The sequence below is a fragment of the Haliotis rufescens genome, unplaced genomic scaffold (genome assembly GCF_023055435.1).
Source record: "Haliotis rufescens isolate VD_foot unplaced genomic scaffold, xgHalRufe1.0.p SCAF_1, whole genome shotgun sequence".
Classification (NCBI taxonomy): domain Eukaryota; kingdom Metazoa; phylum Mollusca; class Gastropoda; order Lepetellida; family Haliotidae; genus Haliotis; species Haliotis rufescens.
Genome location: NW_025963779.1, coordinates 34,124,996 through 34,138,698, shown reverse-complemented (window position 1 = coordinate 34,138,698; position 13,703 = coordinate 34,124,996). Strand labels below are relative to the sequence as shown.

Below are 13,703 nucleotides of genomic sequence, written 5' to 3'. Positions count from 1 at the left end.
GGAGGTATGACAAAGTCTTTTCCGAGCACCATGACATCAACACCAATCATGTTGTATTTTTGTGTGTTTATATGTGTTCTACATGGGTTCCGAATCTAGGTGGTAAAGACATTTTGCCAAATGCCAAGTGTGGCTATAGAACCCACACATCCTTCATTAAGATTGGGCGGTAAATATTTCATTAGGGTTCACCTACATGTTCTGTGGAGGTGTCAGATCTTACGTAGTTTTGTAGCAAAAAATGTATCCCCTCACTAACCCCCTGTTACGTTTTAATGAGTGCATCAAGTTTAGTTTTACCTATTCACGAATATCCTTATCTAGATATCTGAGTTCGTTGTTTAACGCCGCACTCGGCAATATTGGACGGCGATCTGTAAATAATCTAGTCTTGAACAGATCATCCAGCGATTGACATCACGAGCATCGATCTACCCACCAATTGGGATACGATGACATGCATCAACCAGCCTGACCACCCGATCCCGTTTGTGGCCTATTACGACTAGCATAGTCGCCTTTTACAGCAAGCATACGTCGCTGAAGACCTTTTCTAACCCGGATCTTCACGGGTCGCAGATAACTTCACGGGTCGCAGTGAATTATCAAGATTGACCTTAGTTTACAGACGGTTCTAGAACAGGTCAACCTAGAATGGCAACAGACCAGACATTCCCTTTTTTGAAGTAAATGATCCCAAGGATACCGGATTATTCACAATTACTATGGCACAAGCAACACCTGAATTAGGTTTTAACCTATATAACTGTAAATGTATTTTGAAGATTTAATGATGTTTAAAAAGATGTAATACAGTTTATGACAATACGATAGAGGCTCCTCAAGTCTAGATTTGTGATTGTCTTATCAGTTTATCGGTGCCTTGCAAATCACCCCTTACGTCCCCGTGTACTTCATGATCTCTTTGCTGTTGACCGCCACACAGGTAAGTCAGTGGGACATAAGCTGCTCAACGCGGATACTTAAAATATGTGTGCTTGAATATATTTTAAGAAAAGTATCAGGTATTTTGACGTTATATATACTACGAGAAAAGATAGACGTGTCCATATATATGAATTATTGACGAGTAATTTACAGTTAAAAGTTTATCAATTGGACTCCGGGTGTTGGCTAGTCCTCCAATTGTTAACAGGAAACGTGTTAGCCTATCTCTGCGTCACTTATTGTCGGGTTACAGAGGAAAAAGAAGTCCCACTTCGAAATTTCTCTATATTGTAAACTGCTGTACAGACGTCTCAAAAGGGTATTCATAACCACAAATAGGTATTTATGACCAGTACTTGGTGCCATGTCTCGGCCAATCCATTAACAAGCTCGGGGATTCAGTTGGACGACACACCTGCTGACTGACCTCGTGTCGGAAGTCCTCCAGGTGGCCTGTAGGGTTAGTGACAGTCGGGACAGCGGGTGAAGACCTCGATGTTACTGATCCTGCACAGCTGTCGTCTTTTTAAGGGCCAAACCTACTAAATAGCTTGGGGATTTCAGTGCGGTCACTGGCACAGGCCCGTTCCAAATGGCACTAGTGTCTATTAAACCAGGGAGACTATATAGACTGTTGTTATAGTTTTCCTGGTTAAACTTACAGAAGTATGCCAGGGATTTCGTAGGTAATTGGATCAAAGTAGGAGTACCAAGCATTCGAAAGAGGGACTTCAAAACACCCTTTGGTCCAATGACCTGGCTTGAGACGACCAAGTACGTTTGCATTACCACTAAGCCCTTGTTAGTTCATGTTCCCGTTTCGCTGATCAGCCAGGGGCCATGTCTTGCTTTGAACAAAAATTTGTGTTCAATTGAAATCAAGTTTATTTCACCCAATACTTTAAACAATTAGAAGCTGTTTGAGAAAAATAATTAAGAAGGCTAAAAAACAAAGAGTCATTTTCAAAATGATTTTATTTATTTGTTTCTTTGTAACTGACCTTAAACGAAACTTTGGAACACGTGAAACAAATAATGGATTGTACATGTATAGTATACTTATTGTGATTTAAGTTATGAAATGCTATATCTATCCGAAAATAACAATGGTTATTACACTCGAGTGACATAACATTGCTGTGGGAACTATTTACAGTCTGACTCAAGGACATTAGGTTTTTCAGAGTAAGATTATAAAGCTGATAACCAAAACGTAATGAATACTTAGAATATGTGTTGTATTTTGTCAAATAACACGTTTATCTAATCTCGTGACCTGAAAAAAAGTTGATATACTTAAGAATTTGACTTCAATATACACTCAACATCCAACAGAATAATTTTCTTTGATAATTTGAAGCGGTAAATGTAACATGCTATAAAAATGAAAGTTTTTCAATAGAAACTGTTCAAAATTGGTAGGATTATGGCAAAAAAATTAATTACTTTTAAGACTGCATTTCATAAAGTTCATATAGGATTCAAAGTCAAATTGACGTAAAGAGTCAGCATAAACTTTGTCTTCTGCTATTTAAACATTGTTTATGGAAACACACAAAACAAATACGTGGGGGTACTTAGATCAACCAGTCACATGCAAGTCTGAGTCAGATCCCACCAGGATCTGAGACAAGGGCTATCGGGCAGATGTTGTTGACATGCTTCTCGGTTACCTTGCAGAACCAATGTTACCTAGACTCAGCGTTGTCGTTGCCCTAGTGATCTTCATTGGGGGATGCTGCGGCAGGTACGTCATCCGTCCCCTTGGTTACCTGAAACTCCCAAACAGCGTCACCCCCACAGACACATACAAGATCCTCTCGGGGTCTGCAGAGGAGGCGGCGTACGACCCCGATGACCAACTCATCTATGTCGTAGGTACGTTCATCCAGTAGTCAAACTATTTCTTCTTCCACCATACAACGATATGAGTAGATTGACTTTTCTTCCATTGTCATATCATCACGTTTGATTGTTTGTGGTTTAACACCGCACTCAGCAATAGTCCGGCTATCTGAATGCGGTCAGTCAATAATCGAATCTGGACCAGACAATCCAAAGCCGTCTGCCCTAATCATGCAAGCCCACTACTCTGCCACCATCAGCAACATCCTCATCACCCCTTCAAGTGGATATGTCGTCATACCATACCCCCGTACCACCAAATTTACCAATACCACCCGCATCACATTTGGCTTGCCTCCTTTACAAAACTGATTATCTTCCCGAGGCAAGTGGAGTTAACTGACTGTAAAAGTCCAGTTTACCCACTTGACGAACTAGGCTGGGATTATGGAGTTATATTTTGGCTGGACTAACGAGTGTATGCATAGTCCAATCAAAATCGCGTTACGAAATCGACATCAAACAAAACATCGTAAACAAAATGGATTTCAACGTGCAGATTTCGGTCGACTGCAGGACTTTCGAAGGGTGTGTACCGTCAACTGAGCATTGATATATATTTAGGAGATAAACATACTGTGTTTTCAATGTAGAGCGAGGTTACCTGAAGAATTAACCCCGCTAAATTAAAATTTGGAACCGAACGCGCAGCGTGAGCTTTCAAATGTTAAATTTAGCGCGGTTAAATCTACAGATAACCTCGCTCTGAATTGAAAACACAGTATGTTTATCTCCATTCTACCATGACTAAATAAAACGCGAACTCTTTGGTGTCAGCCAATATACTGACATACTATATATGACATGTATTGAAAGCATATAAAGCATATATTGTGATTTAATAGCCTCTGATTGACCAATCAGAATCGAGTAAATTCCAAATTCATGGTAGAATATTTAATCAAGGTGCTCACGTGATTTGATGCACTTCGCGAGGTAAGACCCGTTTTTTTACAATATAAAACATATAGACCTTGATCATTGATCAGATCGTCTTGACTAGGCGCCGCCATTTTGTTTGAAGAAAATGCAAGTAATATGATCATGATGATTGATGGAATCTGGTTGGTCAATGGGAGGGCCATAGCAGGGACATAACTCATAATCGCCATTGGTGGCGCAACGATCGGGCCCAGAAATTCCAGCCTAATTTGTCAAGGGTGGAAACTGGACTTTTATAGTCAGTTAACTCCCTTGCCTCGGGAAGATGCAAACTGATAGGCCGTGATAAAACCGACATGCTGTACAAAGCGGCGGTTAACCATGATCAGTCGCACTCATTTGCATGTATTTTACCATGCTCGCACCTACATCTCAATATATGCAGGTGACTTTCAGAATTCTCACTCTCCAAAAACATACCATTCTGACTAACACCTTTTATGCCGATTTCCATGGTTTGGAATCCAACATTCGCCTCAATTCTTTGTTTGTTTGTCAGCACCGTTCCCGTGTCCGTAAACGTCAAAGGCATGCTTCACTTTGGGCTTCCCTCCCACATTAAGCTAACAAGGCATGTCATAACTGAACTACTGACTTCTGAAGTCCTATCTAAATTTCCGACCTCTCATATTATATGTATCTACTTTGTCTTTATGGTCCCATGACTGGCTGGGCGCACCTCCATCTTCCTAGGGCAAGAGAGGTAACTGACTATAAAAGTCCAGTTTCCACCCTTGCCTAACTAGGCTGGAATTACTGGGCTCGATCGTAGCGCCCCTAGTGGATATTACCAGTTATGTCCCTTCTAAGCCTCTCCTATGGACCAATCAGATTTCACCTCTCGTATCACTTACGTTTGCTTCACACAAAATGGTGGCGCCTAGTCAAGACGATCTGATCGATAATCAAGATATATATTGTGATAAAACGGGTCTTACATCGCGAAATGCATCAAATTACGTGAGCACCTTGATTAAAAACATGAAAAGATTTGGAAAATATCTGCTGACAACGAGTTGGCGGTGCACATGCTTTGCAAATCCTGCAATCGACCGAAATCTGCACGGCAGTTTACGAACCTGATTTCGATTTCGGTGCGCGAATTTGATTGGACTATGCATAGACTCGTTAGTTCAGCCAAAAAGAACTCCTTAATACCAGCCTAGTTCGGCAAGGGTGGAAACTGGACTTTTATAGTCAGTTAACTCTCTTGCCCCGGGAAGATGGGCGCACCTCGTACTCTTTTAATGTCTGATGTGTATTATATATTATATCAATTATTCATTGTACGTGTTGTGCGTGCCACACAGACCGCCGTCATATAGCTGCAATATTGCTGAGTGTGGCGCCAAACAACCAACAAACAAAATACTGTTCGAAGCGGATCTTGACACAACTCACTCACAGGTCACAACGTACATTGCTAATACATGATTCACAGATCTAGATCAGCAGGGTTGTTTGTTTCAGGCGAAGGATCTCGACTACTCCACGTCGTGGACGTCACCAACCCCATGATGCCAAAGCGTCTCTTTACCCATGAGTTCAGCAGTGCTGATGGTGTACCGCGAGACGTGGAGGTCTGCAACGGCGAGGTGGTTGTAGCTATGTCCTCCGATGTACCCGTATTTCCGGGTCACGTGTTCTTTTTCAGGACATATAAACGAGGCTCTGATAAGATGGACTTTGACGGCAAAGTTACCGGTACGTTACTTCAGATCTCTACGGATTATCTAGGAAATTGTTGAATGGAGAATGGAGCACTAGTTAGCTTTCAATGGCCACCCGTCCTTAACTTCAAAAGAGGCAAGGCTGGAGTGAATTGGAATTCTTAGCAAATTTGATTCAATTAATTAAAAAACCTATGTATGATTTTATGCTGTGTGGTTTACTAACACTATTCATGAAATGGCAATGTCTCAGTTTGACAAAACATTTGCTCAAGAGTCTAGTCCCTCTTTAAATATCCCTCGACTTCGAATTGGTCTTTTTCCACAGCCTTTGTGACCACCCGATACCCAATTCAGCCAGGGAATGTTCTATCAGGTGTATAGGATGCAACCATTAAGAACAATAAGGCACAGAATAATCAGATGAAGAAGCGTCCCGTATGTCGTTACATTCATCACCAACTCGTCCAATCCCAAGTCGTTTTAGATCTTGTTGTAGGTTACGGAAACATGCGAGTGGTGACGAATGATGTCGTTCGTCACCACTCGCGTATTTCCGTAACCAAAACGGAAAGACACGAGGTGGCCACTAATGAAATCTATGTTAGTCTCGGACAAAATTAGCAGTCTTGCCTAAGTTTAAGTCATGTCTTTCAACAACAACTACTCCTCTGTGGAGGAAGGTTCATGATGTGAACAATCCCAGGAGTATCTGATCACCCAAGTTGACACCAGACACTTATTACAAAATCTAGACTGAGACTATCAGTGTACATAAATATTCATGATCGACATAGGACAACTTTTGGTTTACCAAATTCATTGTCGAATCCTACTGTATGATAACTAGAAAGCAGACGACACCCTCATGTGAAACTCGCTACATCATATACACACTCTGCCGGACAGTGGGCGAGTTCCCGGATGTACTGAAGTTCGCCCCGGATTGCAAGACCCTGGTTGTCGGGAACGAGGGGAGGTCAGGGGTAGACTACGCGGGGAGGTACCTCGACCCCGAGGGCACGCTCACCATCATCTCCAAGTCGACAACTGGCAACCCCTCGGAGAGATTCGTCGATTTCAATAAGTTCAACAGCAGGTACACCATATAACCAACCCCTTGAACACAAGAAAACGGCATCCATTTCAAGTCATTTAGAGTCGCAAAGCTACAAACACTATTTAATGTTTTCCAGCGAAGCTGTCTTTGAATACGTTGAAGTCCAAGTCTCATAAAATAAGATCTTTGTGCTAGCTAGCACTAAGATCTGATTTTAATGATTGGTTGAAACCGCCAATAGAAACAATTACCGTATTTCCTCTATTAGCCGCCCGGGCTTCTATTTATTTCGGACAAGCCTTTGACCCGGCGTCAATTAGAGGCCCGGCTTCTGTTAATACCCCCATTTCACTATGACCACGAATGTCCCGAATCGTCACGAAATGGAAATATTTTGTGTTCGTAGATATCCGTAGATTGTAATTGTATCAATTGATCGACCCGGCGTCTATTAGAGGCCCGGCTTCTATTTTTTGCACTGAACAATTGACCCGGCAACAATAGAGGCCGGCGTCTATTTAATCTCCGGCGTCTAATAGAGGAAATACGGTAGGTTACCAAAACTATAACCATTCTTTCATGTGTTCCAACTTTGCAATGATGCTGTTGTATGCCCACAGACATGAGATTCGAAGTGTGGCGAAGTCCATCCCTTCAAATCTCCTGTCCGCTCGAAGCACAATCGCACAGGAGCTGGAGCCGGAATACGTGACAGTGCCCAGTACGACAACTGCCTATGTCACGTTCCAGGTGAGTACCACTAAGACACAGGGTTCACTGTACATAGTTGCGTCCCTTTAGCCCTGGCAGAATACGCCGATTTGGTGTTTGAATCCCAGAACCGCCCTGATTGTAATCCTTGGTATCAAGTGGTATACTTGCGTCACCTCAGGCTTTGCCCTCTCATTTCATAAGGTACCACGCCGTGACAAAACTGAAAAAGCGGACTTAAACCCAACGCATCTCCTGATTGATCACAATAGTCATCAGTAACCTATACTTGTATTGTTTTAAGGGTTACCGTATTTGACGTAATAAGCGCCCAGGGCGCTCTCAAAATTAGAAATAGGGGGCTCAAATAGAGTTGAAGATCGCTCTGTGTATTTTGTGTCTCGAATTCGAGAGGAGCGGGCAAATTTATATGTATTTATATTGTGAGGCGGCTGGGACTGAGAATAGGTTCGAGATATCGTACATTCGAGATAACGGAGTTCGAAAAAACGAGGTTCGACTGTTGTCGTTAGCCTGGGCACCAATGGAGTTGTCCGGTGGTCTAAGGCGCCCAAAGTCTCCGTGTTTCGTCTCCTGGATGCTAGCCGGCTGTCGTGGGTTCGAATCTCAGATTCTCTTCACTTCTCAGATTCTTGTTATGTCAGAATTAGGTTATGGTTTCATGAAATAAGCAGTAACCAACAGCAATCAATTTGGGTTTTTTCCCCACATTAAACTGACACGCCGTGATAGTAGAAGTACTGTTCCGAACAGCTTAAACGCTTTAAACATAGGTACACGCTTTAATCAACGAAAAATATTATATTTTCACATATATGTCATTCTCATTAAAATCAGATCGTTTACACCGACGGAAATATACATCCATGCGTTAACTTAAGATCGGAGGACATCTCTATAGAAAGTCGCGTCAGGTGAACTTTCGAATCGACCAATCAGCGTCGAGACTTCTGAATTATCGGTATGGGTATGCGAAGTCTGATTCCTTAAAGTGCTGGCCGAGATGACCTTGATATTTTGGCGAGCCGGTAGCCCCAGTGTGATAACGATGCCCTTTCAGTTTCAGTATTCCAATTGCATTATGCCAATACATTGTACACCCTTGTACGTTTAGTTATCGATCACTACCTGAAGAGTTCATTTTGAAACCTGGTAATCCGAAATGCCATGCCCAATTGTCCGTAGAGTAAGGCTTTGAAACAGACGGCTTTATCTTAACCCACAGGAGAACAATCTGATCGCCCAGATCAATCTGAAGGACGCGACTGTGCCTGTTCTGTTTACCATGCCACACAAAGACTTCAGTGACGTCGCAATGGATGCGAGTGACCGGGATGGAGGTACGGTCGCAACGTGTGGGGTATTGTACAAACACACCCTCGTTTTCGGAGAGAGAGACTCATTAAGAGTTGCGTCCCTTAGCCGTGTTTCAGGATACGAGAGTTGTAGTTTATATCCTAGAATACCCAGATTATAATCATTGATCTGTCAAGTGGTAAAAGTGTGAGACCTGCGTCTCATTAGGCTTTCATCTGACACTGAACACATTTCTAAGGTTGGTTAAAGTTTATTTATTTCCATATTTATTTTCTTCAGATGTCATAATGTAAATCTATTTATTACGATGATTATTTTATGTTGATATTTATACTTATTTTTGGAATACTTTGGTTACTTATTCCCAAATCGTCCAAGGGGCCAGAATTCGCAGTGCAGAGTTACATCCCCGCTTATCGTCGGTTCGAATTACAGATTCATAGTGATAATGATCCTAGGTTTGTCAGCACCATGCTCGTGTTTTATTTCCAAAGTGAGAAATGTCTACGGCCTGCGACACCTTGTCTTGACCCTGTGACATAAGTGAAATAATATAAAATCATGTTCAAATGGGCGTTAAACTCTCTTGTCTAATACCAACCTCTGTGCCAGGAATCCACATGCAAAAGTTCCCCCTACGCGGCCTCCGCCAACCCGACGTCATCAAGAGCCTCGTGTACAACCGCAGGACGTACCTGTTTGTAGTGGACGAGGGCGCCATGTCCTCCTTCACCACGGCCTCTCACAGCATACAGTGGGATGAAGGAGAGAGGGCTAAGGTGGTCAGTTATCGTAAGTCAGCTGGACTCGGGGCCCATGAAGATCCGGATTAGAATGGGTTTTCAGCAACCCATGCTTGTCGTAAGAGGCGACTATATATGCTTGTCGCTAGAGACGATTAACGGGATCGGTTGGTCAGGCTCACTGACTAGATTGATGCATGTCATCGTATCCCAACTGTTTTTTATGTCAATCACCGGATTGTCTGGTCCAGACTAGATTATTTACAGACCGCCGTCATATAGATAAAATATTGCTGACTGCGGCGTTAAAAAAAACAACAAACAGACAAAATACGCCTATAGATTTGGTTGCTGGTGGCTTACAGCGACCGGGCCTGCCATCAACAGTACCTTGTTCCGATGTTTGTTTGATCCACACAATTGGGATACGAACAGGCAATCAACCAAGTCGGCGAGCTTGACCACCCGATCTTAAGTCGCCTCTTTCGACAAGCATGGGTGGCTGTGTATTTAAATTCTTATCCGGAATCCCCACGGGTGTATGGACTCGTTTTGGGATCATTTGGATATACAGTGCCACAGCTTCCTGTACGGTACCCATGCAGGATTAACGTCATCACTCTAGCTATCGTTGGTTGTGGTTAATGCTAGCCAATAATAAACATTGACGGAGTTAAACGTATCTTTAGAATAACGCCTCATAGAGGGGGCAATACGTTACACTACTATAAATGTGTTGATTATTGGATAACACCAAATTTAAAACAAACATTTTACTCCTTAAAATACATATTAAAATTTTAGATGCACATATTATCCAGTACATAGATGTGTTAGAATTACTAGGCAAGGGAGTTAAATGACTTTTATATCTATATTTGGGTGAAATATTAGCGTTATGGTAGCTGTATGTAAGTAGATATAGGCATGACGTTGATATTATTCTCAGAGTCTTCTTTGCAGAGAAAGGATATGACACGAGCGCCATCACCAACGCCTCATTCCTCGCCGACCTCAACGACGACAGCAAACTCGGTAAGGAGGAATAATTGCGTTATTTTGGGACAATGCAGCAGCCACTTGAGACTTATTGACTCAAGTGCCAGTATGTGTCTAACTATAACCACTCGCCCTGGACAAACAGACATTATGCTGACAATTTTCAAAATTTTCAAAATGATGTCATGTGTAGACATTTCCGAAAGATGCCCGGAGAGCGAAAGGTCGGTGGTTCGATCCCCTGGCCGCGCCTTATCCAAAAAAATATATATTAAAAGATGGTACTTGTTGTTACCCTGCCTGGCGCTCGGCATTAAAGGGCTAAAACAAGGAGTGGTCGGCTCGGAATCGGTATACTATGTCTGAGTGGGTCACCATGTTAAACTATGGCATGGTATGTCAGTGGGCTTGCACTGTCAAACCTACGTAAGTCAGCCATGTCGCTATACCTCGTATAAGTTCAATAATCTTGAACGCGAAGTAAACCCCATTTCACATAACCTCACCAAGGGATACATGGAAGTGAGGGGTAGATTAATAGTCATGGTGTCTTTAGTTGCCGTATACGGTGTCATATTAGGTAAGCAGAAAAATATTTGGCGAGGCGTCAATATTTTCTAACCTAATATGACACCGTATGGCATCTAAAGACCCCATAACGAAGTCATTATCCCGAAATTATTCACTATCTGGTATGTTTATTGCACATGTCATATCAAAATGAAAACTTGCAACACTTACAACTATTGACGTTAAGGGTCGAAGGGAGACTACTTTTCAAACCTAGGAGGCCAAGCTGTTAAAATGTTTAACTATAGACTTTATCAATAAAGTCACGAACGTGATTTTAAAAAAATTAATGTCCTTGCACATTACAATTAATGATATAAAAATACAAAACAGTGACGCATAACGCATTTCTGTACCAGAATTTTAATGATAAATATATGAGGTGGGTGATGGAAAATCCAAGATTGCTGTTACTGGCAGTATGCGGTCTCATATTACATCAGTAACAACCAGCTTTGATTTTTACTGACGGTATACGGGCTCATATGGGGTTAGAAGCTCGGCTCTCTGATTCGTCAATCTCACTTCGAGGCATAATACGAACAAAAAGGGGGTGGTGCTCTACTTTTTTCAAGGTGTATATTATGGTGGTAACGAGTGCATCGGAATTCAAGATACATATTACCACATCCAACCAATAGTCCCCGATAGGTGGTAAAGTTGTCTAGTTGACAAACAATAGATACACTGGCAACATATGGAGTGCGCTTCAAAACTTCGGGGAAAAACATATTTTTAAGAAGGGTATACGTGATGTTCAAATACTCGTAGTCCTATTCATACAAAGTCAATATATACCAGTAATATATGAAGAGCCTTGTCAACTTCCTTTTAAGATGGGTAGCTCATGGATGCGTGAATATCGTCCTGTCTGTACGATTGTTGACTCAGAGAGAAATGCCCAAATAGTCACCACTGTAATCGGGGTAAATGTTTCTCTTTGAGATAAGTAAACTACTTTGCGGTGTACCCGTGAACATCCGGGCTGGTCTTCAGCAACACATACTTGTCTAAGAGGCGACTAACGGGATCGGGTGGTCAGGTGCACTGACTTGGTTTATAATCCCAATTGCGTTGATGTCAATCACTGGATTGTGTAGTCCAGACTCGATTTTTTACAGACCGCCATTATATAGCTGGAATATTGATGAGTATACCGTTAAACAACACACAAACGTACAAAAACCTTGCAGGGCGCCTGTATGTGAGCCGCATCGACGGGTTAAACCCGTTCACCAGTAAGATTGAGGACGTGTACACATACGGAGGGCGGGGCTTCTCCATATGGGACGGTTCCTCCATGGCGATGCTGTACGACAGCGGTGACGAATTGGAACGACGTGCCAGGGACTCCTACTACAACGTCTTCAACTCCGAAGGTGTGGAGCCTACGGTATACTCCCCCGAGACCCTTAAGGACAGCGTATCAGACGACATGGTGAGTTCCATCGTCACTGCCAAGGTTATGGAACAGACTAGGTATACACGGTAGCCGATGCTTGTTGTTGGAGGTGACTGAACCGGGGATCGGCTGGTCACAATGGCTGCTGTGTATGAGCATGCTGAGGCTTGAAGCACTGTAGTTATTACTCCGCAATCCCCACCTTTCTAACACTTGTAAATGTGTAGAAATGAAATGTTTGAGAGCAGTTACTGCTCACTCTATCAAACACTGGCTTTTCTAGTTCTGTTGGATATTGGACCTCCAAGATTTCGTTAAGAGTGTGTATTTTGTCATTGTTTACACATAAGTACAGACATTAGCGTACAAATAGTTCAGAATCCCTGATCTTAGGATTTTTCGTAAAAACCATGAATAGAGCACGATTAACTTTGACAGATTTGTTTTACTGAAAATAAAAGTTGATTTCATATATATATTTTTCTTGATTATGGACAGGGTACTGTCGCTTTTCTTTATATATATTTATCATCTTTTCTGCTATATTATCCAACACTGCAGGGCCCAAAACCGAATGCAATGGACGTGATCAGAGACAATAACGAGAACTTCATCCTCGTCGGCAGTGAAACAACCGGCATCATCTACCTCTACAATGTCACCCTCGGCACTAAGGTCAACGTCGACTTCCAGGACGTATACAGACGCGGCAAGACAGACTCGCTGTGGTCTCAACTGTATGATGACGATGCTGCCGGAGATATGTCGATCTCTGACATCGGGTAGGTAGGGCAACATCATCGGGGGTAGAGTGTCGTCATCAGTGACACGAAGTTGGTATATTGCGGGGTCATCAGTGATCCCGGGTGGGTAGTGTCATCAGTGACATAACGTTGGTATATTGCGACGTCATCAGTGACACCGGGTAGGTAAAGCGACGTCATCAGTGACATGAAGTTGGTGTATTGCGGTGTAATCGGTGACACCGGGTGGGTAGAGTGTCTTCATCGGCGACATAACGTTGGTATATTGCGACATCATCAGTGACATCGGGTAGGTAAAGCGACGGTAGTGTGAGCGACATTTGGCTATATTATACACTAAACTATTATATTTTACGAACGCTTCAAACTACATCTGACTGGTGTTTTGACTGCTTCATGCCGCCTGTTTTCAGTGTCTGTTTAAAGCAGCGATGCGTTTGTCACTGGTACGTTTCAGGTTTATCTCAGCTAGTCAGAGTCCGACCAACAGAACGATGTTCTACGTGTTGGGGGCAGGCAGCGGTTCCGTGTCTCTGTATGAAGTGGAGGACCTGGGACCCGATCTACCTTCATTTCCCTAGGAGGGACTTGTGACAATAAACTTTAACAATGGTGGAATAATGGCATTTCATTAAAAAATGTCAGAACATA

General features: G+C 42.6%; 1 protein-coding gene across 1 annotated transcript; it reads left to right on the top strand.

Moving 5' to 3' along the window:
* The first annotated feature begins 846 nt into the window (after positions 1 to 846).
* LOC124139449 (mesenchyme-specific cell surface glycoprotein-like) lies at positions 847 to 13,703 on the top strand. Its single transcript, XM_046506502.2, has 11 exons — positions 847 to 946; positions 2,629 to 2,826; positions 5,266 to 5,499; positions 6,375 to 6,564; positions 7,146 to 7,275; positions 8,483 to 8,597; positions 9,187 to 9,366; positions 10,281 to 10,352; positions 12,080 to 12,324; positions 12,850 to 13,070; positions 13,510 to 13,703. The coding sequence occupies exons 2-11, from the start codon at positions 2,634 to 2,636 to the stop codon at positions 13,631 to 13,633; spliced, it is 1,704 nt and encodes a 567-aa protein (XP_046362458.2). The 5' UTR covers positions 847 to 946; positions 2,629 to 2,633; the 3' UTR covers positions 13,634 to 13,703.

Excerpts from the sequence above, each read along its gene's own strand:
- LOC124139449 (XM_046506502.2), top strand. The coding sequence starts at position 2,634 with ATGTTACCTAGACTCAGCGTTGTCGTTGCCCTAGTGATCTTCATTGGG. Across the intron at positions 2,827-5,265 it reads CCAACTCATCTATGTCGTAG|GCGAAGGATCTCGACTACTC; the intron begins GTACGTTCATCC and ends TGTTTGTTTCAG. Across the intron at positions 9,367-10,280 it reads GGCTAAGGTGGTCAGTTATC|AGAAAGGATATGACACGAGC; the intron begins GTAAGTCAGCTG and ends TCTTCTTTGCAG.